The 26,312-nt window shown below is 44.1% G+C and overlaps 1 protein-coding gene across 5 annotated transcripts in view; it reads right to left on the bottom strand.

Annotated features, from left to right (window-relative positions):
- The window catches only part of hipk2 (homeodomain interacting protein kinase 2), a 71,958-nt gene that overhangs the window by 33,077 nt on the left and 12,569 nt on the right, over positions 1 to 26,312 (bottom strand). For all 5 annotated transcript variants that reach the window (XM_053319774.1, XM_053319776.1, XM_053319775.1 and 2 more), the window contains exon 2: positions 21,036 to 22,215. In XM_053319774.1, the coding sequence (XP_053175749.1) occupies positions 21,036 to 22,215 (1,180 nt within the window). The remainder of the gene's footprint in view (positions 1 to 21,035; positions 22,216 to 26,312) is intronic.

Below are 26,312 nucleotides of genomic sequence, written 5' to 3'. Positions count from 1 at the left end.
ATAATAATAAATAAATGGGTATCTATCTACATACACACATGCACTTAAATACACATATACATACATACATACACCCAAACACAGAGTCAGCGTTCTAAAGATAGAAAATGATATATTCTCCGCATATACACACACTTATCAATTACATTAATATCAGCCCTTGCATTTTTGTTCAAATTGCTTCTTTTGCCGAACAAGCAAAAACTCAGTGAATAGTGTTCCATTTAAAGTGATACACACAAAGAAAAGCAGCAAATCCTCACATCTGACAAGTTTGAGCCGAGGAAAGTTGGGCATTTCTACCTAATAAATGACTGAAATTATACATTGGTTTGAATATACAAATAACTATCTATTCAAATGGTTTGATTTTTTGATCTGAGTTCCCATACGCAGTTAAACACATAACTGGAATAACTGCACGTGAGACTCAATGTATGAATTGCGGCTTATGTTTCTCTGAAGGCAAAAGCCAGTCAGATTGCCCTTCAGTCTGACAGTCTCTGGTTTCTATTTTCCCCTCGTGTTCAAAACCTATAAACACAGATAGGGATAGGGGAAAAGGTCATGTTTACAAGCCAAATGATAAAGTATAAAAAGAACTGATAGCACCACCTGAGACTGGAGACCTCTGCTCTTAGGAGTCTAATGACAGACAAGGTTGTTCAGCTCTTTCATGGATGCAAAGAGATTTTTTTTTTCACTCATGATGAGACAGACAAGGGAATGGATGACAAATATGCTTTCATCGTGGTTTGTAAGTAATAAAAACATTCCAAGTAGATATGCATGTCCTGTGACAGCTCTATAACTGATGGTTGCCTTCCTTAACCAGGTGTTTTCCTGTATTAGCTTACCTTGCCCAGAGGGAAGACCATCCCCTCTCACTGAGCACACACACACACACACACAACAAAGGCATTCTGGCTCTGAACGTTTCCTTTTGTTGTGGAGTCGGAGGCAACCGTCAGTTTTCAGTACAAGCACAAACTATGGTGCAGGAGCAGCAGCAGCAGCAGCACTGAAGGTGTCTGCTGGAGTCAATGTGAATTTTAAACTGGTACGAAACATGACACATTTACGATCAAGCAAGAAATCATATCGCATCGAAGGCTGAGTACAGACAAATTCTCTCTTTCTCATCTATTCGTCTTCCGCGTTCTCTCCTTCCTGCTTTTCTTTTCCCACTCTTGAATTTTCTTCTTCTCTGCACTCTCTCTCTCTCTCTCTCTCTCTCTCTCTTTCTCTCATTTGAGTGCTCTGAGGGTGCTGCTGGAGGGAGTCCAAAAGGACACAGTGTGAAATGAACACAGCTCTGACCTCGCAGACACCCCCGACACAGCCAATCAGATCACTTTTCCCTGACACATAGGCACTATAATTGGTTGGTGGGTGGGAAATATGACTAGTGGGGATTCGAGTGGCGGGAAAAAGACAAAAAAAGTAAAAAAAAAAAAAAAATAGCAAGAGTGGGGAGTAAGGGAGTGGCGCTACAGCTCCGCTATGCACTTTAACCGACCCTTTGCCCAGGACTGGACAGGAAATCTCCCGAACAAAAGCTAGCTGTCACCCCCCCCCCCAACCCTCCACCCCCCTGACAGGGTCGCTCTGACCAATGCTGCTCTCAGCTGACTGGCAAACCGACCAATCCTTGAGGGAGGTAGCTTGTTATAATCTGGTTCTGTCTCACATTCCAGACGTCTCTGGTGAGCAAGGCAAAAGAGCATGCCCTGAACCCTCAAACAGGAAATTAGTCAGAATGTTCATCCTTTCCCTGGGATGGAGCCTCAGCTGTGGCCAATAGAGGGACACAAACAAAACTGCATGTTATAAATACAAACGCACCCATGAGCTAGCATACACACAGATGCAAAAGAAAAATACAGAAATGCATCCACAAATCCAGAACGTATAGACACGCACACACCCTCCTCCCAGACATCACCATTCACAGCTGCACGCCCCGGGCCGTTGCTATCTCCAGCCCAAAGCCAGACTCACATTAGCCACATTCCACAGCCTCCCTGAGCCCCAGGGGCAGCTTCACAGCTGGGCACTGAGCTGGGCTGTTCTATGCCTCCCTGGCTTGACTTTCACCACCACCACAATCCCCTCCCTCCTCTGCTAACCATCCTGCACACCCCAAAACACAGATCATATCCTTCCTTCACCCCTACATCCGTGGTTCAAATCGTACTGGAAGAAAAAATTGTCCTGCCGCTGCTCGCGCTCCCGTCGGCTTATTCACAGTTTACAGGATGCGGTTAGACAGAAGCCGCTGAGGCCAAAACACTGGATCAAGATGACAAAGAGCTACCCGAATGTTAATGAGTTCTTTTCAAATGCGGCTGTTATTGAATACTGTTCTATTCTCTTGTAGCAGCAGTCTCTTTTAAAGTGTGTCATGTTGACAGGGGTATAAAGACATGTCAGCAAACAGACTACATAATCTAATAACTTCATCTGTGACTGTGGGGCTATCTTGTTGCAGTGGATATAGGAAACCAAACTCATCTTGCAATAAATGAATGGGTGACACAAGTTTTAAAGCCTCACAGAAACAAGAGGCTGGTTTGGGGGGGACTTTTCTCCATCAGTTCCTCCCTTTTTCCACCAGCTCAGCAGTGACATACAGATGGTGATTGATCTGTCAGAGGTGTGTATGAGACGACTGATAGTTGAATCAGGTCTAATTAAATATCAGCAAAAAATGTTGTTTCCAGAAGTTCCCAAAGCAATACTGAGATCTGGTGAGTGCTGCAAAAAAAAAAAAAAAAAAGCACATTTCCCACAACTCTAACTGCCAAGGAATTTGCAGATCTGCATTTTGAAGAAAAAAAAACTCAAGGAGAAGCCTCAATGACATGCATCCTTCCTGTCTATGAGGCTCTCCAAAATATGTGAGAAAATTACATACAGCAGGCCAGTTGGACAGAAAAGCTGAATCCGAACACCTGCCAAGCCATGCAAAATACCCACCAATACATTTACGTCTCTGAATGTGAGTGTGTGTGTGCGCACATGTGGGTGTTGGCTATTAGTGTTCATGGAAGTGTGTGTCTGCAAATAGTTAAGGCCAGGCTCTGTTTCATCATTTCAGTAAATGCCACGCAGTATATCAGTCTAACTGCATACGACTCAGGCCATTTCCATATCTGTAATAGAGAAAGCCCATCTCCCATCAGAGCTGCTCCTCCACTGCGCTCAGAGAGCCCAAATAACACACGTGTCTGCACAAATGTGCGCACATACACACCACACCGCATCTCTGATGAGCTGACACAGAAAACTAGATTTATTAACGGGGGAGGATAGATGCTGCATGTGTGTGTGTGTGTGTGTGTGTGTGTGTGTGTGTGTGTGTGTGTGTGTGTGTGTGTGTGTGTGTGTAATGTCAGCAATGGACAGAAGTTGTTGTAGACAAAAACACATACAATCACAAACACGCACACACACACACACACACACACACACACACAACACTCCCCTCAATCCTAGCCATAAAGTGCATCACTCTCCTCCAAGAAGACCTGTTTATTTTAGACCTGCGACACAAAAGCCACAGCAGCATGCAGACTTATCTCTCCACATCCCTTGAAATGCAGTGCAGCCCCCAAAGAGCTCCCTGGCGCTCAACATGCCACTTTCAATTAGTTCCACAAAGAGAGTCTTCCACTACCAAAAAGAAGATGGGAGCTCATTACTGAATTCCTCTCTACTCTGGGCTTTGAAATATAGATCAGGAGGCTATGGCTGACTGCTGGGGCCCTGGATGTACCACTTGCGGACTGTGCCACACCGGTCCGGAGCAGATGAGCACAGAGTGCCGTCTCATGGATTAGCCACTCTTCAGGTTTAACAGCCCCAACAGCTTACCCTCTATCTCACCATTAGCTCGCTGCCTACCCCTCTTTCTCTCATTTTCTCTCCTCTCTCTCTCTCTCTCTCTCTCTCTCTCCATCCCTCTCTCTCTCTGTCTCTCTCTCCACTAAACAGGCTCCCTGAAGCCACAGCTCTCAGCACTAAAACCCGCAAATGGGAAAATACCAGTTCTAATAATCTGATGAGAGCGTAAGAGAGAAGCAGCGGAGGAAATGTGGATATCATATCACACAGCGGTACTATTATAAGCACAGACACAGAGGCAGGTGCTGATAAGGCAATGCAAATTCATTCAGGTCTTCTAATGAAACTAAAGCTTTGCAAAGCTGCAATGGGGGGGCTTTTATGGAAATTAGCTGTTGTATGGGAGTTCATTAAGGTTAGATTTAGAATATTAACATCCAAAGTTTCAAAAGTACTTATAAGACATAAACGCTAATAAAGACTTGCATATCTGCTGTGCTGTCGATCATTTGAAATAGGAATGCGGAGTAACTATAATGTCATTAAACATGGCAGCTGCATTCAGTGTGATATTAAACAGTCGGGGGGGAAATCCATTTCTTATCTGGCCAGAGCAGGAAACACAATAGCCACCGTGATGCAGCAATGTTAGTTAATGGTTTCCCCTTAGGACTAAAAACAGCACGTTCACCATCATCTAGCTGTTTACTTTTTGACTGATAATCTCATTAACTACACACAGGTCTGCATGCTGCCACACTGCATTCATAACACACAGTCTGCATGTGTGTGTGTGTGTGTGTGTCCAGTACGCACGTAGCTGGCTGCCTGCGCATATGCGGTGTGACATCTTAATCTGCAGACAGTATGTTTATACCTGCAATTAACAACTTCCATTAGTACCATCCTCAGTGGAATGCCACCAGCTAGGCTACGATCAGGCAGTTAATTAGAAGATATTGGCTGAAACTGGTGAGTGACCATTAGGGATTGTGTAGGGAGGAGGAACGTGACCCGCTGCTACTTTCGTTTGGAGAAAAAGAAAAAAAAATCATTGTGTTGTGCCCTCCAGTTAGTCAATTCCTCCCCTGTCAATCGGCCACAACGTGCAAAGGTATCAGACGCTGGGGCTGAAGTTTCAGTTGCTAGGCCACTGATGGAGATTCAGTGCGATGGGGGATAGAGGGAGGGGAGGAAGTGAAAGAAGTAGGAAGGGAGGAGTGGGTGGTTGTAATGGCAGTGAGAAAGGAGGGGTATAGGGTCTCGATACTCTCTGATTCGCTCTCTATGCAAATCACAACAATCACAGGAAATGCCTGGGCCTTGGCTCCAACTAATTGCCACGGCAATAACAAAGGAGGGCTTCCTTTGAGCAGAGAGGCAAATTAAACATTAGTTTAGAGTTTTCTTGGAGACCGAGGGATGTTATAATTACCCTGAAACCTACACATCAGCACTTTGCACGCCACACGTCCCACTCCCGCAGCCTGGCGGAGGAAAACAAATGTATCTCATATTCTGGGAGAGAGGTGTTTGGGGGTGTGGGGGAGCGGTAAGAGAGGAGTACCAGGAGTGAGATAGAGTGGTGGTGGTGGTGGGGGGGTTAATGGAGGAGGGAAAATAGTGAAGGGCATGGAGAGGGATGAGAGCAGAAAGCAGGGGATGGGGGAGGACAGAGATGGAGAGAGACGCGGGTGTATAATGAGGGGAGAGGAGGTGGAGAATGATAGCACATCTCTCCAGACCTCTCCATGCTGGTAGTGAGGCATCAAAATGTACACCCACTATTAGCATATTGACCCCACCCCTCTCCTCTACCCTTTCTCTCCCTCATTATCATCAGGCATGTTGCATGGGACACAGGAAACACAAACCAAGCTCATTTCCCATCACATGTTAGCCTAAATGTCACGCTCGCTATGAAATGAGAACACAGAACAAATGGTGCGTCTGTGCCTTGCAAATGTGTGCTAGTTTGGCTGTCTAGCCACCTATGGGTTAAGTCTGCGAGCACTTCACTAATGTGGGTCGGTGCAGCGGAGCATGTTGCAGGCGAAACAAACAAGGCTGGATCTAGCTGAGATATGCAACCATGGAAACTTCAGGAGACGTCCTTGGATCTCCTCCCCTCAGGGGTAAAGAGGCAGAGTCCCCGCTCTAGTCGGGAGGGCCGACATTGGGCCTTGAGCGGTGTGATGTGTCCTGGATGGCAGGTTCTATGTTTGATCTATGTCTGAGGGCAGCGGCAAAGCTTGACACATTCACCCAGTCTGTCTAACCTAAATGTTCATTCAAAGGGCCAGTCTCTCCCTGCAGCCAGACCCTGCCCTCTATCTGTCTGTAGGTCTATCTGTTTATTTCTTACCAATCTGCCAGCTTGCCCGTCTGTTTGTCTGTTTGTCTGTCTGTCTGTCTGTCTGTCTGTCTGTCTGTCTTCCTGCTGGCCTATCTGGTTTTAGCGTCTGTCTATATGTCTGTCTGACTGTTTGTAGGTCAGGTCTGCTTGCTAGCTGGAAAGTCTGCCTTCCCATACACTGTATGGATGCATGAACTCATACGAGCCACTGACCATGCCCTGGAAATCTAATCATCCAGCACAGTTGGATGTTTGTTTGTGCTTGTACACACAGATGTGCATACAGGAGTGCAAACAGCCAGCCATGTACACAAACAAAAGGAGTCCCACCCAGCTATGATAGGATAGGAGTACTTTGTGTGTGTGTGTGTGGGTGTGTGTGTGTGTGTGTGTGTGTGTGTGTGTGTGTGTGTGTGTGTGTGTGTGTGTGTGTGTGTTATTTTGTGTAAAGCAGAGAACACAGCTCTGGCTCTTGATGTGCTTGTTAGTATTTGAGCTTAAAAAGCAGATTGTGTGTTGTATTAGTCACACAAGGCTAACCCCTTTCTCAGTCTATACACCCATTTGTACATACACACACACACACACACACACACACACACACACACACAGACACATATGCACACACACACACCCACTCACCCAGACACACACACACACACACAGACACACACACACACACACCCCTCTACGTCAGCAAGCCAAACTCATAAAATGTGCTCTCTAATTGGCATGTAGTAATTTTGCTCGCTCCTATAATAAAAGGAACTTTTTTTAACCCAATTACTTCTCCATGTTTATGTAATGGGGCTTGTTATTTTCTGACTTTTAATATCCCCGCTCATATAACTGTAAGCTATGTGAATAACAGCCTTAATAGACCACAGGTCCTCAAGGATTTGTTAGTTTTAGTGAAATCAGGGCTGTAGTGATGCAGTGTTTGCATGCAATCCAGTGCAGGGACATCAGTTAATTACATAAATTTGAGCAGGATCAGGCCAGGCATGAGAGAGATTATGACACAAGGGCAGACTGAACAGTTAGAGGGACACAACCCAGTGTTTCTGACACCAGCATTCAGGGGAAAAGAAATTACATCACTGGGTTTGGGTTATGTAAAACACTAGACCTGCTGTACGACTAAAATCCCCTCAGAGAAAAACAGTTAGAGGGAAATAACTCCTTAACAGAGACAGAGTATGGGGATGGAGATGGCCTATTTAGCTTAACCAAAATTTCTTTCCTTGTGATCAGGTCAGCTAAGGGCATGGAGAAGAACGGCTGAATAAAGCAGTGTGCATGCGAATGAAGAAAATCTACAAACAAACTTCACCAGAGAGAGAAAAATATCCAACTGACACCGAGGCTAAAGATATGCTGCTGTGGTAAAATAGAGACCTGCTAGTGAGCCAGCACTAGAGGGGGTGTGAGATCTCCACCTCCTCATCAGTAGGCCTAAAGACTATCCCATAGGCACACTGAAACCCAGAGGGGAGATCAAAGCCTGTGTGATCCAGTGGCTGTTATATCACCCCCGGCCTGCTCTCCCACTGCGGGGCCTCCTGTTACGGTGCAGGCAATGGGGAAGAGAGGCAATACACAACACTGACCTGGTCCCGTCTATGCGTGCAACCTTCCAGGATCTTTAGCAAGGATTTAATTTCCCCCCTTTCTGCAACTGCATTTACATTCCTCTTTGCATTCCATTAATTTCCATTTGTCCACACTTGCATGTTTTTGCAGGCAACATGAATAGTCATGAGCTGCATTCGCACTCACAAAAGAGACACAGAGCCCCGAGAACAAAAATGTGTTGAATATTGAACCTTTTTTTTTCTCTAGTCATTTTTCGCACTTAAGGCTAAACATTTCAGCCATTGCTGCAGATTAATTTTGGTATTTCTTCCTTAATTCGACATTTACTTCACCAGGGTTTGTCAATTATGAAAAATAGGAGCCTGCTGCTTCCTGTTGTCCCCACTCCATTGTTCACCTTGTTATACTCTGATTTAAAATCAGCGCTTTCACCCCACCGATTCTGCCTCCCCTGCATGCTGGAGGGGAGAGTCGGAGGGGAGATGAAGTGGCGAGGAGACAGGCACGATTGGGCTCTGTTTTCTTCCCTCAGTGGAAAGGCATCTCAACAGGCCTGCTATTGACCACATACACCAGGGGAGGGAGTGGGTCAATGTAACAGAGAGCAGAGGACCATTTTGGACCACTTAACTATAATCAGTAAATGCACCCTGGTCGCAAATAGCGCAGGGCCACCCTGAGAGTGTTCGTTTTGCTCACAGCTCTGTCTGAGTTTTATTCTGCTCAACAGGAACCTTGTAATGCAAATAGCACTCCTCACACCCTGCTTAACGATGGTAAAAGAGGCAGGAGGTGTGTTGGAGCTTGCTGCTGTCCTCACTTGGGTGTTTGTTTCGATGAGCACAATTGCATTCATGTGTGTTTCGCACTTAAACAATCTATTAAATCCTTCTAGATAGTCAGCATGCTTTAAAATAAACATTTCAAAACTAGGTTCATGTGTTGAGAGCAAACTGAGGGTCAACATTCATGACCAATGATTTGCTCTGGTCAGGGTTCAGTGCCGCTTCAGCTGTTTGCAGTATATCTAAATATTGTTATGACTAGTCCTCAGATGCTTCAGCAGCAGTGCTTTATGCAATTAGCCCCACAAAATGGCTTCTTTTCATAAATCAACACTTGGGAAAGGTTGTGATAGGGAAAGAAAAAAGGAGCTCTTTTAGGCTGAAAACAAAGGAGGAGACAGACATATGACAGGTAGTTGGTGCTATCACACTGAGCCTCTCCAATGCACAGACACACTCCTCAACTCATTTATGATTCACGGCACTTAGTCATCCATTTTCCTCCCCTTTCCCCCCTGCTCCCATGAAGAAAAGGCGAATAAAGCATACAGGAGAGCAGACAGGCGGACGGACGGACAAACAAACAGAGGGCCTTTTTTAACTGATGCTGGCATTTCTGTAGAACAGGTGCCGTTCTTATGATTGATTTTGAGCTGCAGTGTGCATGAACGATTCAAAGCGAATACTGGAGCACAAAGACTAGCACACGAGTTTAAGGAGTCAGTTAAACGATTCAAGAGCAGCAGTGTTAACTCTGTCAGCAGCACGGGCATCTGTGATGCTGGCGGGTACAGATATTTGACTGTAGGACACCTGTTAACACACACACACACACATGCACACATGCATACACACGTGTACACAGAAAGAGAAAGCAAACCCACAACAAAGCATCTGACCTCCTTCTTCCTTAACCACCTGTTTACTGCTCTAAAAAGAAAGAAAACACCCACATTTGCATTCATTCTGACTCCAAAACTCGTCTCTGTATGCACATATTCTATACATGAAAAGGTATCATATTTCTATTTCTAACCTTGCTATTGGATGCCTCTCACAGGCATAGGATCTGTTGAATGTTCCTGCTCAACCCAACAACTTTCAGAAATACAGTACAGTACACACACACACACACACACACACACACACACACACTATATCGAAGCTTTCTGTCCTTATGGCCAGCTGAGAGGGATGAAGCTTTGTGATCCTATATGGCTTCTGGATGTGATGATTGAAATGCCAGGCAGATTTGTGTGAAGGACAGAGGTCAGGATAAAGGAAATGGAGAGAGAAAGGGAGGGATAGATAGAAGCAATCGGGTTCGGGAGGGAGGGAGAGGATGGCGACGGCGGTGAAAATACATAAAAAGAAGCAAAGAGGGGAAAAAGGGGACAAGGGGCAGGGATCACTAATGAAAGTTCCCCGCTGTTTTCTCAGCTGTTCTTCTCAGTGCCCTGAGCAGCACTGTATACAAGGCCAGAAACTCTGCTAAATGGATCATCTTTCTCCTTCTCTTACTCTCTCAAACACACACACACACACACACAGTGGGAATAGAGAGGGAACACACTTAAAAATCCCATCTTCTGACTTGAAGCCTTATTGTCACCATGACGACACTGTGAACAACAGCGTTGGTTTGGGACTTTGAGCCTTTGGGGGTTTTTGTGCTCCTCCAGTACCTATGCATGTCATGTCAAGAGCCTGGCACGCATGTTGACCCAGGATGGAAGTGGAGAATAGGCTCTCCCAAAAACATCCAATTTCTTCATTTCAAACCAGCTGAAAAGATGGAAAGATTTTTAACAACAACAAAGACTTAAATAACAAATTAGAAACCAATTCTGGAGTTGCAAGAGAAGCAAGCATTTCTTTAAGGAGAGTTATGACTCAAAACCAATAATAATAATATTGTCATTGGTAAAATCTATATTTTTTATAGCCTGTGAGGGAGCACAAACACGCAATGTACACAGCTGGTAACAGGCTGTAGATGAAAGCCAATTTGGGTTTCTTTGTGTAACTGAGAGCTTCAGTTGGACCACAGGTCCCTGTGGAACAAAGACAGAGAAGAGCGAGGAAGAAAGAGGAAGAGTTCGAGAGCGAAAGAGGGAGAGTGAATGAGATAGTGAAAGAGAGAGGGAAGAGAAGGAGAGCTAGGCAGAGAGAGCGAGAGGGGAGGGCAGGGGGGCGAGGGACAGGGCGTCCTAGCCCACCTGGGCAAACAATAGCAATAGTGAGATGAGAGTGTGGCTCAAGGGCCCTCCCTGTCCCTAAAGTACACAGCTGTCGGCTGGGGCAGGCAGGCAGATCAAAACCGCTCTGGTCTAGTTCAGGTGTTGCACCTTCAGAGGGAATGAACAATTTTGGAACAAGAGCCTTGGTTGCCATGTCAACAACCACAACAGAGAGACTCTTTTTAGAACTGACGTGGAATGATGTGTGCAAAATGTTCTTCATTAATTTTGACAAAACAAACTGACAAAAGATATGAATACACTTTTAAGGGATGCAAGGACATTTTATTAAGTCAAAGATTTGAAATGCTTTTCCTGCTCAAATGACAGTAGTTTATTTGCATGCTCACAGCTTGTGTAGTATCCAGGGTTTCTGGTTAATGGATTCATGTGATATACATTGAGCCTTGATTTCTGCAATGCAAATGGCATACGTACAGAAAACCTGCATCCACTTTCATGCAAGCTTCAGTTGCTCTTGATTAGTGTGAGAAGTGAAGGACACTGTTGATGAATGACCAATGAAATTACAGAGTCTGTTTCAAGGATGGTATGTATGTTGATGGTAGATAGAGTCTACTTGAAGCTAGAATGTGTATATGGAAATAACATCATAAAAGGAACCACAGAGTGGGAAAAATGCATGTAATTCTCTTTCACTGGGTACAAGAACAACAAGACTGTCTTTGTTTAAAGAGAAGCCATCTGTTTGATGTTATATAGATTCTGGCTGTAATGAAAGAGTGTGTGGTGGTGTTGCTGTCTCACTAGCGTCCCTGCTGTGTTTAAAGGGGTGATGTGAGTTATGTCCAGTTCACGCTGATAATGCACGCCGAGATGCCATGTTCTCTCAGTTCAGTGATAGCTAGTGGGGGCACACCTGGTGCCACATTAAATGTGTTTATGCCTTGTATGGGAGCGGGAAGGTGTGTCGAAATATTTGACCGGTACTCTATATGTGCATATATGTGCAAGCATGTACCAATACGCTTTAAATCAGTCAGGTGGTTTGAGGATGTGAACATTGAATATGTTGTGTGTACTGGGACAGGACACAATCTTTGTGTTTAATCAGCCAGTTACACACACAACACACATGCCAAATTGCCTAGTATGGTTGAGCTACTACTGCTCACATTTCCAATGATAATTTGCCTGTTTATCTTTTCCCCTGAAACATTTGAGTTTTTTCCTCTTTTTCACTTCTTTTTTTTTCTAATTGTATTTCTGCTTTCTCCCCCTTTACCCAGCCTACCCCTTTTTGTTATCTACAATCTGACTGGAACATGCGTTTTTTTTTTTTTTTGTTTCCTCTGTGGGTTGATATATAGTGTCTTAATGCTCTTTGGTGCCTCCCAGCTTGTGCACTCAATAACCAGCTGATCTCAGCAGACAATCCGACGCTCCTCACTCATAAAACACTGGGATTAGTCTTCAAAGCTCGGTGGCCAAGCACACAGAGAAAGTTCATTAGTTTGCATTACTCTTTATGGTGAAATTTGGCAATGTAGTAGTTTAAACTTAGCAATAAAATAATGCTGTTTCCCCTCCCCCCCCTCTATCTGCAGCCTGTCTGCAGCAATGATGCCTAGAGGAACAGGTTTGCCCACAAGTAGACTAAAACACCCTTGGACGCTGCCCCATTCCTAATGCTAACCCTTTAAATATTTAACCAGGATCCAAAACAGGAGTAATTATTTTTCCAAACAAATTACGCCTCAAGCCGAAACCACCGCAATCTGATACACCAGAGCGATACATTCTCTGTCACAAGGCGCTATTAGTCACTTTAAATTATTTATCAAGCTTGGGCGAAATAGGATTTGCTTCAGAGCCGTTTTATGACTTGCCTATTGCTTCAACAGAATCTTGAGTGGCCTTTGTATTCCAAAAAAAAAAAAGCAATTTTTTATGAAAAGCTCCTCTGGCTCATCCTCAGAAGTCCTTAGAGACTCTATATGTGAGGAGTTCATTGAGACACAAGGTCAATAAAAGAATGATGACGCTGACGTACATTGTGAGGAAACAGCCTCTTCTTATGATTTCTACACAAGGTTGCTGTGTGGTGCTTCACCCCCAGACTACTTCATGATGCTAACAGACACTTGCATCAGGTCCTTTGTGTTGATAAATGTCATGTCAAAACCTTTGGCTGACCCAAAAATGGCTTAAATGGTAAAAAAAAAAAAGAAAAAAGAAAAACCAAGGTAAATTGACACAGCTTCAGTTGGTTTTACATTAAACTATGACAAAAATGGATTACATCTTCAAACGTGAGATCAAATGTTATTTTTGCCATTCCTTCTACTGTGATAAAGAAACATATCAATTTCTTTCCATTTATTGACACTGAGAAATCATAACATCATAAATTATCTTACTGCGAGAAATATCTGATCACATTTAAAACCTGATGACATGAGTGACATAAATATCTGGAACCTAAAAGTCACATCGCAGTGTTGCTTTATGACTTTATGAGTGGTGCTGAAAATAGCCCCTGTGGTAAGAACAGAGCCTCATTCAATTCTGCCATCTGCAATGAAAAATAGCAACATTTTTATAGAGCGACAACTGTCACCATGAATATGAGCTATGTTTAACTAGCCTGTCGAACATCTTCCATCAAACGCTATGCACACATTTATAAAAAAAGAGGGATGAGACGTGACATAAAAGTAGCAGATAAATTTGTTAAAGCAGTAGTTCCAGAAAAATCAATTTATTGTGTTGAGCCACGGATGAAACTAAATAAGGAGATGGAGAGTGATGTTTGGGATGGAGGGGGGGAAAGGGGGGGGGGGGTCATCAAAGCCTCCTTTTCTCTCAATACAGGGGCCCCAGCTGGCTGGCCGAGCGACGGAGAGCTCTGCCCACTTGCCTGCTGCAAATTAGCCAAACTATTTACCCTGGTATATGCACATTAGCAAATTCCTCCAATTGAGAAAACAAATGCATCTGTTTTGTTCTGTTGAAAACTTCATGGGAGCCTGCATGGGCCTCTGCACACCAGGCATTCTCTGTCACAGTGGCAGTCAGTCCGCACACACACACACACACACACACACACACACAAACACACACACACACACACACATACACACACAGCCAGCATGGAGCCAATTGCAGGTCCCTGCTGGGCCTCCCCATTCCCCCCCAATCGTCTCCCCAGCTGGACAGCTATAGCTTGGATCAGTCTGTCTCGGTGTCTCTCCTAACCCCTGTTTATCTTTCTGACGGTTGTTAAGAGTCTGTCTGTTTTCACCCTGTCTTTATAACTCTGCATTTCATAAATACTCTTATGACCTGCCTAAAATTAGGGAATTCAGAGGGCCCAAAATGAACATTTCTTTTCTTTTCTTTTCTTTTTTTAATCTTATTTTTTAGCAAGCCTCTTCTGCCCTTGCTGCATATTTTCCATCCTGGTGTTAGGTTTTAAATATTCATGTAAGTGGATGGAAGAGGTGGGGGGTGGGGGGTTGAAGGGAAGGTGAGGGAAGGTGGGGAAGAAGAGAAAGGGGAAAGAGGGCGGGAAGGAACCGAGGCGGCGGTGGGGGCTACCCCCTTTCTGGAGCTCCCTGCGGAGGGATGTTGGGCATAGAGGAATGGTGGTGGTGGGGGGCCTCATGATTTATTTAGACCTGGGGGTACCTGTGCCAGTCAGCTGCTGATGGCAGCCATCGCCCTGCCAACCCATCATTGCGTGAATCCAGAAAAGAAAGACAAATCCGGGGGATGAAGGAAAATGAATATACAACTGCTGCTGTGAGTAATATCACCTGTCTGGTTAATGATTTTCAACCTTAAATGAGAAGAACATTTGCCATTGTTCTGCAGGTGTATCCCTATAGATGAGTCTGGATATTTTTATGACCTTCATCTTTGTGATTTCTCTTCTTCTTCTTATTTTTTTTTATCAGCCTGCTGTGTTATGCAGCAACTCTACACCTGTAAGGTTGAACAAGTTCTTATGTCTGCGCTGCCAACATTTGCTAACCACCTCAAAAGCTTAGGTGTGGAAAAATCCTGTTTCGAATAAGCCAATCAATATAGAGCAGAGAGATTGCAGCCTTAGTGAGCTTGAGTGGGCGGCTCGCTGCGTTTTATCAAGGCAGCTTAATTTCCGTCAGCTTAATATCCTGGGAAATGTATGGAAATTGAACTGCGAGGGAGAACAAAGACAAGTAGCCAGGATGAAACAATGTGGTGAAACTCAGAAAGCTCCGTCTTATCGTAGGAGCACACAGTCCCACACTAGCAGGGGCGCATACACCACACACACTCACACACACACACACACACACACACCTGTGCAGCCTGTCAATGTGTGCTAACTATATCCATCAATTAGGTGTCAAAGTTCACATTTTTCCTTATGAGTGAAATGATTCTCATTCATTATTTGCCAAAATGACTGCGAGCAGCTGACTACTATATATGTTCCAATGCATATGCTTGACTACCGGTAGTTAATTAGCTTAGCTGTTACTTGTCTCCTGCTTGCTGGCTGCTCTGTGGAGACACATGGAGGAGCCGCCCAGAGGCAAATTATAAATGAGAAACAGGTTATTAGGATTCTGTCATGCATACCAAGGTGTTATGACTGTCATAAAAAGCACAGTAGTGAATACAGTGAGCAGTAATTATCATTTTAGTGGTCTTTTTTTATACAGCAGTTCCAGATAATAGCCAATGATTTCAGCATCTACAGTCAACAACAACAGGATGGCGTTGGCCCTCAGTGGTCACGGGCTGGAAGTATAAAGCTAAATAAAAAGCAAACCGACCAAAAAGTGAGCAAAAAAAAAAAAGTAACAACATGCCACAGCGGCCACCCAGTGAGGCTGAACCTAATGAAAGCTCATCTGCATTAGTAATAATCTGCCACTGCTTGGGGGGAATGAGAGTGCTGTTCCAGGTACTGGCGAGGAATGCAAAACAACGACCTTCCACACACCCGCACCTCCATCCCTTTACTGTCTTCTCCCCCATTTCTCCTCCCCGCTTCAAGACACTTTCTCGAGAATCCTCACGTAAACAACACCTGCACTATTAACGGCGCCGCTGCCACTGAGCGGATCTGCCTTTCCGTCCTTTTTTTCTAGTTCATCTTTCCTCTGTAGCAACCTGATCCTGCCGTTTACCTACAATTCTCTCCCTCCCTGGCACACATACACACGTACACTCTAACGCACGCTTCACAGAACAGTAACTAATAGCAACCTCATTCATTAAAACACCCCTTGATGTTTCACACGGAGGCAGGGTAAATGTGCTGGAACGCCTGCCCTGTCTGTCTGGCTGTGCGTCGCTAACAACAGATAGAGAGACAGATAGACAGGTGGGGCAGAGGCTCGTCTTACACTCAGCCGCCTCAGTCTGAGGGGTGACTGCACCACTCCTGATGGAGACAGATACATATTTCAACAGTTATTAAGGCTATGGCATACAGTAAGCCTGGGGGTGTCAAAAATCCTTCTCTAGCATCAGCTGTATCCATCTTTACTGCCAACATGAGTAAGGATATGAGCCCTAAAAGTAGAATGGGAAAATGTAGAGAGCTTCAAAATATGAGCTTTTCGTGAAGTTTCCATCTGGATGCGTTAAGATATCTTCTGCCAGAGGCCTTTAGCTTCATGCTGATAGCACTAAGAGTACACAGACACTGGCCACTTCAGATTACTGGTGACATCAGCACATTCCTCTCTCTCTCAAACGCTGTTGACTCATTTTCATTTCACCCGTGGTGTCTAATAAACTAATTCCTCAAGCTCTGATGCACCACATATATGTTGCTCATGACCACATGTGTATAAAGTTTTAATGCGTGCATGTGAAGTAACACGTAACAAACTGGCAGGTGCTAACATGAACAGTATGTGCCTAACCGCTTCAGGCTCGGGCCAGGTTCAGGGTTATTAATATTAAGATGTGTAATTATTAGAGGAAATTGCTCTGTCTCTTTCCCCCTTCTCTGTTTTTTGCAGCAGTGAGGAACACCTCTGTACAACTGCCACTGAAAGAAAAGCCTCTCCACATGATGAGGGAGAGCATGAGCGAATTCAGACATTTATCACAATCTAACCGACACACAGGGAGCAATTAAAAAAATACCATGCAAATAAAAATATGTTTTCTTGCTTCATGGTTCCTTATCATGCAGATAGTTTTGATTTTATCCGCCAGTGTTTTGAGATATCACACAAATCCATTCCATCCCATAAACACAATGTGGGGTAACTGGACTTATATTGGCTCATACAACAGAGAGCAACATCTCTTTCTAGACACAGTGATCCACACATCATCATCTGGTTGTAAACGGCTATCTTTGGAACTAATTTCTACCAAACTGCGTGGATTATCTAGAGTAATAATTACCAAATTGCGTGCACCAAATTATATTAATCTGCTTTGTTTTCTTCTACACACCAAAACATATAAACACATATTTTTGTACTTTGGATGAACTGACCCTTGAAGAATAATATCAGTTTGGGCTCAGGTTTCAAATTTGGGGACCCCAGTCAGCAGCAGTTTGTAATGTAATAAGTGATGTTATATGCTCTAGCTTAATCTCTACACCCATACAGGCCTATAAGGGATCATTTTGAGACCTGCAGCCACCACGGAGCCGACTCCTGCCAGCTGCACTGCCTCAGGAAACTTAACATAAACTTAAATAATGTCTCACTGCATTCCACCCATCTCATGGTCATTACCCGATGAGATAAATAGGACAAACATGCCCAACTGGGACGAGACAATAATCCCTTTATCTGGCACAGGGTAAGCTTGACTAGCCGGCTTACCTGTTATATCAGTAGCTATAGGCAAAGAGTGGGGGCGGCAGGAAAGAAGAGGAGGGGAGAAGAAGGTAGAAATAAAAGATGTAGGATCATGTAGGATCATGGTAAGGTCACAGGTTGATGTAACCAGGATGTAAACACCTCCAAATAATTAAGGCTGGGATAAACACTGAAGCAGAATGCAAGGTAGAAGGTGGAAGGTAATATCACAGTTTAATAGTTGTAGTATGACATTCAGCTACAGTAGAGCAAAGTGTAGAAATGCTACAGACAGGCCTATTTGACAAAGATAGATGAGCCCTGCTACATGAGCCTGTACTCGCCAGGCACTGAAGCGTACAAAGTTGAAACTCTAAGCACCCTGTGAGCTGTTCTCACAAATAGCACATCACTTGTTTACCTTGAATACTGGTGTTTTATTTGCATGAGTCAACCTTGTGGAAAATCCATAACTCATTTGCAAGGCTCTTACAGCACATACAACGTCAACGGCATCTATGACACCCTAAATGTAAACAGCTGTGTGTGAAGGGTAAAAAAAATTCCCACCTAATGGATGGGAAGCAAAAGCGAAGGATAATGGTGTAATGTGTGCAACATGCTAAAAATGACTCTTCCTTCAGTCTCGTCTATATGAAAAGACTGGAAAAAAAGGGGAAAAGACAAACATGTTACTCTCACGATTCCTCCTCATCATTATCTCCGTCTCATGTATTTTCACCTCATCAATCAAAAAGAAGGTTTGTTGAGAAAGACTTAAGTGCACTAAGACAAAGACGCAAATATTTAATTTAGCAGGAATCAAAGAAGACGACAAGGGGGAAGTTTTTGCTATTGAGAGGGACATAGAGTAACATAGAGCCAGCCAGCTGGAGCTAGCAAATCACACCTGTATGTAATCTCTATCCTGTAAAGGTACCGCCTGCAACAGAAACTATCCGGCTATCTCCTCATCTGAAATCATCAAAGATGGTTTGATGTTCTCGTCTAAGCTTTTGAACTCACACTGAACTCTACCCACAGCAAGGTTTGTTTGCTGCCCAAACCTCGTGCGATGTTGAGACAACTGTAGTGCTCATCTCCCATGAGCTCATACTTTGAATTGAATTGTGAGACTTGCCTCATTTCTCACAGTAAATCCCAGTAATGCACACACACACTCTTGTTGACACTATGTCCTGTATGTGTATGACATCAAGCAGTAAAGCTTTCAACAGAAAAAAAAACATACACACACATATAGACACCACTCCCAATACCTCAGACTAGGGTCATCAAGTCCCTGGTCTAGTTTTTGGTAGCTGGTGGATCATTTTCTGGTCAATGTCAGCCTTTCTCTCCCCTCCTCTGCTGCCAAGAGGAAATGAAGGGATGATCTCGCTGCTCTCCTCCACTCGTCACTCCCCCAGAAAACAAACAGGAACATTTTATGGCCTGCTTGTTGACCTAAAGCCCAGGAGCAACAACAACAGGCTACCAGTGATGTTTACTTCAAGATGAGCTACTTAAACTGATATAACAGCGCTGCCCCGTTGACATGTGCCATGCAATTCCCATACAGAGATCTTTATATACTGAAGGTTTAGGAGGCGGTTGGGGAGAAGTGCTTTATACCTGCCAAGGACAAGGGCAGTGTATCATTCACTCTGCTGAGAGGGTGACTGGCTGCAATCTGCTATCCCTCCAGGACCTGCAGGCCTCTAGGACACTCAAGGCAAGCAGGTAAAATAATCACATAAACTTTTTCAAACATTCCTTTCTAGCAAGAGGCTGACGTTCTAATTTGACCAAAACCTCACGCTGCAAGAACGGTTTCTTCCCAACTGCAGCTGCCCTCATTAACAAGGTGTAGGACCCCCCACTAACATGAGCTCTACCCCACTCATAGTCACTACACATGACATCTATAATCTTATATTGCATACCTGTGAACTCATCACATCTAATATGGCAGGCTACATTAATGCAATTGTGTTCTTTGTATTATTACACTTGCATATACTGTTTATACTGTGAACGTTATGACATTCCCAGTCAATATCTTGTACATTATTGTTTTTAATATAGAACATATGGTTCGTATATATTTATACCACTTGTGATAATTGTATTTTTCTCACTTTTTTTCTCTCACCTTCTATTTTTTGACAACTTCCTTGTATGTGAAAACTTACTTAGCAATAAATCGGATTCTGATAAAATAAAATTCAAAATAAGACTAAAGCTTAAATAAACACACATCACACTTTTAAAGCCTTGCCTCCTTCCTGTTAGTGATCTTCAGTGAAGCATATTTGAAGAGCTAACAACAGTATCCACCGAGCTGGGGACCACAAACTTCTCTTGATAGAATCTGCACTATGTACACTGTGTGTGTGTGTGTGGGTATATGTGTGTGGGTGTGTGTATACGTGTGCGGTACCATGGCTCACACACCTGTTCTTCCCCTCAGCCCCGGCACCAGGCCGGAGACCCAAACAAAGCTTCTCTCTGTGCGAGACATGGATGCTGTTTTATTCCTCTCACAGCCCCCCCACCCTCCCAGCGCTGCCTCTGCTGAAACCTAAACACACTTGTTTGCTATGGGCGAAACAGACTGTGTAAGAAGTACTAAGAGAAGAAAGAAAGGCCTTCCCAGAAAGTCATCTGGTTCTAATGCAGGGCCCACTGGTGTGGATTACAGGCACATATTACAGGAGAACTCAGGCTGACCCCTCATCTCTATCCCAGGGGAAATGGGAGCCATCCATGGTGATGGGGGGCTGAGGGTCCATGCGTCTGGGGAGCAGCAGGGTGAATAGAGGCCTGTGGGTACACTGCCACCTCACATGATAGGTGCCCCTCTTTTTAATGAGGGAGTTTCTCTGAGATCTTTTCAGAAACCTCCATTAAAAGACAGGAAAAACACTCTTTCTCAAACCTTTCAATGACACAAAAATATGTCATTGAATCAAATATTTCCTGTGCTTCCACCAGAGCCTCACCAGGTCATGATAAAAAAGGATAAACAGGCTCAATAATCTTCGAGGTAACATTAAAACATATATAAGCAGCTGGTTATAGAGAAAGCCTTGGAGTTTAACATCCTATACCTGGGAAGAGAGGTAAACTAGCTAACAATAAAGGAAGAATGAGTAAAGAGAGGACTTCAGCAGCAGCTCATGTGTTTGGCAGCAAATCTGAGTATTTGGCCAAATAATCAGCTCAACTATGAAAACATTCCTATCAAAGCAGGGATAAATCAAACAAGATGCAGAAAACACAATGATCGTCCAAACAGAACAAACAGGAACACACTGAGAGACATATTTCTTTGCATCTGCAATGTTACATAAAACATCTTAATGAAGTCTTACATAACCGTTTATTAAACTGTTTACTATGTCAAAATTGCAGCTCTTACCTGTAGTATCTGGACTGTAGATAAGTGGAGCAGACTGCTTTAGACACATGGCTGGCTGAGCCAAAGTCTATGACTTTGACCCTGTAGGGCTGTCGAGATGGATCCACAAGCATGATGTTCTCTGGCTTCAGGTCAGCATGGATCAGGCCCAGGCTCTTCAGTTTCATTAGCGCTGTAGCCACCTGCTGTAGCACGGGTCTGATGTATTTGAGTGGCAGAGGGCTGAACTTGTTCTGCTTCAGGAAGTCGTACAGGTTCTGCTCCAGCATCTCAAATACCAGGCACGTGTGGTTCTTGTGCTGGAAGCACTCGTAGGCCCTCACAAAGTTGTAGTCATCTGCACTCTCCGTGCTGAGACGCGCCAGGATGCTGACCTCGATCTGACCCTGACGCGCATAAGACGGGTGGTTTTTTAAGATCTTGATAGCCACAATCTCGTTGGTGCCCCTCTTCCAGCACTTAACCACCTGTCCAAAGGTTCCTCGTCCCAAGAATTCCAGCACTTCATATGTGTTGGTCATGGAGCAGAGCACCTCATGCTGCACCAGCTGGTAATCCCCCTCACTGTTGGAGCCACTGTTTTTGGATGTCGCTGTGGAGGTGGCGGTGGCCACAGTGGCCACCGTGGCTCCACTGGCTGCTCCGTTTTGGATCATCGGTGGGCCGTGCTCCTCGATGATCTGCACACTGCTGTTGTTGTCAAGCTCCTCACTCTTGCGTTTAAGCCCGCATCGCTGGTAGGTGTCCAGGAGACTGACCGTGCTGCGGCGTGTCAGGTTGTGAACACCAACCCCGCCACCAACACCACTGCCACCGCCGCCACCTCCACCACCACTGCTGTTGCTGCTGCTGCCTCCACCCCCGCTGCCCAGCAGAGACCCCACGGCCCCTGAAGTGCTGCTGGCTGAGGCAACCACAATGTGGCCCGCGCTGGCTGGGAAGATGAGTGCCTGCTCGTAGGGCAGGGTGGAGCTGGCGACCTGCAGGGAGCTGTTGATGCCCAGGGGGCCACTGGTGGCCGACACGTTCTTACTGCTGTTGTGGCTGTAGACTTTGCTGTGTGTGCCGTACCCTGTCATATCCCAGTTACAACTCTGCTCCACCTTCAGTTTCTTCACGCTAAAGAAGGCACTTGACTGGAGAGTGTGAGGGGAGAACACTTGCACTTGCGAGGCCATACCTGTGACAAGAGGGGAACAGAGGGGAGGAGCAAAGAGGACAGGAGGGGAATGAAAGTGAGAGGTTAGGAATTTGAGAGTGTCTGAAACATGAGTGGTAGCCAGAACCTTTAAATAAAGACAGCTTGGGTCAGAGCAGGTCATTAAAACACCAAGCATATATGTTGATGCATCAGCATGTTAACCTCTTGAACTCTATAACATCACAGTAAAAGAACTGGAGTTAAATAACCGTCAAAATATCATCAATCACTTGTTTCTTTGACATTAAATTGTTTCTAAGTAGAACTTCCATTTAGTATTTTTTCAGTAGTTCAAATACTACATTATGAAAACTGGTGGGAAACAGATGTTTGATATTGTTACAAAACAAAATTAAAAGCCAGAATGTTTAGCAGAAAGATAAGCAGGTTTAGATTGAGTGGTGCTTATGCAAACCACTGCTTCATGCAGAGGAAATACCATTTCCCCACTGTTCCCATCTGCAGCAAAGTAAATAGGCTGAGTGAATACTAAAAGAATAACCTTTCATGGGACGCTCCACAGGAACAGCACAGCTACACAAGCTTGATACAAAAAAATGGCCTGCAAAAAAGTCTTTAGGAATGATTGCAATTTCCTTCCCTGGTATACATACCCAGCCCTTGCATTTATTGGTACACAATTACTCATTTTAAGGGAGATGGCGGAAGAAATATCTTTCAAACAACTATGAAAACAGGAGAGGGGCACCGAACTCCCTCTCAACCACAGATCCTGAAGACAACAAAACAAAAGCAAAACAAAAGCAAAACTGCAGCGAGGCTGTGCTCTGAACTCCTGGGAACAAGCTGCCTCAGAATAAGCAAAAGCTTCTCCAAGCAAACAACTGCCCAAAAATAGTCCCTTTCTTTATCTCTCTCCCTTGCAAACAGGGTTGTTTGTAGCATTGAAATGATTATTACAGCAGAAAGAAGATTATATGAAACTTGTAGTAATGCTATGTTTAAACAGTTTCCAGTAAACCCCAAATTAGTTTACTGCTAACAAACTAAGAGCTTCCACCTGGCCACGCCAACGCCCACACACAATTAGACCTCGCTGTTGATCAACTGATTCATGATTCAAAGAATGTTACAGTCGCAGTGTTCACGTAAACACGAACAACAACCCATGCAGGCAAACAGCCCTTAAACTCAGTTTTGTGGCCGGAAAAAAGAAAAAAAAATCTGCTTTTGTGTGTTTAATAGAGATCTTTAATGCTGAGAAAGTTTTGTTCTTATTCAAAGATAATTAGAGGACCATTTCCATCCAAGACGAGAAGACTTCCATAATTGTGGGTTCTATTCTGCCGACAGAGAGAAGAGAGGAGGGGACATGCCTGGTCACTTTGTCATTATTAGCCCTCTGAGTGGTGATGATGATTAATTGAGTGAGAAGCTGGCAGCCCTCCACTATAATTTGCTTCATTTGTGTTTTAACTCTCCTGACCTCTCGTCCTCCTTTTTTAAATTTTTTTTTTTTAACATTTTTATTTTATTTTAGTCTTTCCTCTGGCCTTGCTTGGACTTACTAGTTATCTCCATGGTCATCTGGTCTTAGCCCTAATGCTGCAGGATTGGAGCTGTACTACACATTAGAGGGCTAACTCTAAGCTGATGTAGCACCTCCATGCTTCCCATAACAGATATTTAAGTGTGTGCAGTGCATGTTCTCTGGATAGTCATAAAGATGAAGTTGTTTTTTTGTTTTTTTTTGCGTCTACGCGTGGTCACCTTGTGTCCACTTCTGTATGGCTTGTCCAGAGAGGTAATGAAGAACGTCCGCTAGGCTATTAGGGGCAAGGCTCTCTGCTAATCACTTAAGCTCTCAAGGCCAGATGTCACTCCTTGGATTACTAATTCCTGTGCCTGGACTTTACGCTAAAAATAATTTGAATGATGGGTTGCGTCACAGAACGGCATCAACAGTGTGTGACTGAGAGCCTGACAGGATAATCACAGGAACAGACTGATGGACACAGAGATGGATGGACGGACACAGAGTCGGCCTTTTTTCCTCTTATGGAAAATTCCAGTATTACATATCTGCCAGCATGATTATGGATAGCTCTGGGTTTTACAAGGCCAGATTGAGGCTAGCTGCTCTTTGCATTAACATCACATGAATTCCTCCTCAGCCCTGATCTTAGTCACTCATTGACTCTCTGTCAGTTTTAACACTGTGGTCAAAGAGTTCACTTGACATTGCCTACATGGTGCAATGAACTGAAGGCCACACATGCTCCCCTAAACTGGGGAAGTGTCTGAATTATAGCAGACAAAAATGTTTAGAAATGCATAAGATACTCTTCAGTCCTGACTTGTTAAGACATTTGGCTCTGCTGTTTTTGCCACAAAACTAAAAGCTGTACAAACAAAAGAGCAGTTTAGATCCCCATGTTGAACACAGATAAGTAATTAAATGAACCGACAGTAAGAGGTCAAATGGCTGGAATGTTATCTCATGACAACATACACAGGCAACAATGTGACCAATTATATTTCATTGGGAAAGCGACTCCAGTGCTCATGAATCACTCCTCACCCAAACTGAAGTTCAAACATATTTATGATCTCAAATTTGAATGAGCAAAAGCTATTCTGTTGTCAGAAACAACAAAGTGCAAAAAAGACCTTCCCTTGAAAATGTCCTCTTGTAGTTTATTTGAATTTCTGAACTCTATGCCAAGCGCAAAACTGTAAAGGTCCATTGTTGTTCATTTACAATGGTGGAATGCCTTCAGTAGCCAAGGCTTTCCATTTAGCATACCTAAAGGAACACAGTGTCCCACACACTGCAATTAAGCATACCAGAGAGGCATTTTCCACTGTTTAGAGGCAACATGTTGAAATGGTAATAGTCAATGTTTTCAGAGAGATTACTTCTCTGTCAGGGGTTTGTTAATCTTCTTTTTGGGAGGATCAGGGCTGTTCTGCATGCCATGCGAGGGTGAGAAGCGGACTGAAAGAGAGGGAAGGAGAATAGAACGTGAAGAGCGGGGCCACAAGTGGCCCTCACATTCTCGCCTGTGACCTGCTTGTGTTTGCTCTCTTTTATTAAACTCGTCATTTATACTCCGCTGACAACATGACAGAGAGTATTGATGAGGACGCCTTCAGACACCACCAAACCTGCCAAGTAGTCCTTTGTAATTACAAATAGTCTTTTAATATAAAACCTGGATGTCATTCAACTCATCCATGCCTGTGACTAAGTTCTGAGCTTTAGACAAAGCAGAAGTTAAATATTACCAGGTCTAGATAAGATACAAATGTTATCATTTTGTACTTTATATAAGATGTGATCGACTAAATTCATCATCAGGTTCATAAGTTTAAATATATATCAGTCAATACCCGGAGAGCAGCTGCTCCATGCTCAGTCTGCACCATCATTTCTGAGTGGATAAATACAGTACAAAGACCCCAGCCGTCACCTAGGAGAATATCCAGAGACAGCAGTCAGGTCTGTCTGGTTGATGTCCCCTGGTCTGGATATATTTGGACTACTTCCTGAGGCCTAATGGCTAGCGACACCAATGGAGACGCTCTGATGACCCAGTCTCTTTACTGGACATCCCAGTGTCTGCAGGACTGGAGGGCGTAGGGGGGTGAGCCAAATCGCTGGCTAATGAAACGACTTCTGGCTGTCTAGACAAAGCATTATCTCACTCTTCACTACTGCTTGCGTGTATTGGGCAGCGTTGCTTGCCTCCACCTCCACCCAATTCTGAACAACCTGACACATACAGATGGGAGACACATGCAAGCAGAAAGCAACATCAAGTGTCTTGGTAAGGTGTTGGGCTACAGTGAGCCTCCAGAACAGCTTCAATGTTTCTGCATTGAGCATTGTCTAGCACTGCTCTGTGAAGGCCAAAGCATATGATTCATATCTATTTAATGCTCATCTAACTATTTAAAGAGTCCTCCTTCCCCATATGGAAAACAATGCATTTGTTTCTCTGCTTATTTTTTCAGTTTTTGTTAACTACTTGTATATTTGTGTATCTTACACTTCAGTGACAGTGACTTTGGAGTTAAGCGCAACAGTGAAATGAGCACACCACTGAAGAGGA

This window comes from Scomber japonicus, chromosome 5 (genome assembly GCF_027409825.1).
Source record: "Scomber japonicus isolate fScoJap1 chromosome 5, fScoJap1.pri, whole genome shotgun sequence".
Classification (NCBI taxonomy): domain Eukaryota; kingdom Metazoa; phylum Chordata; class Actinopteri; order Scombriformes; family Scombridae; genus Scomber; species Scomber japonicus.
This window is presented reverse-complemented; position numbering and strand designations above follow the sequence as displayed.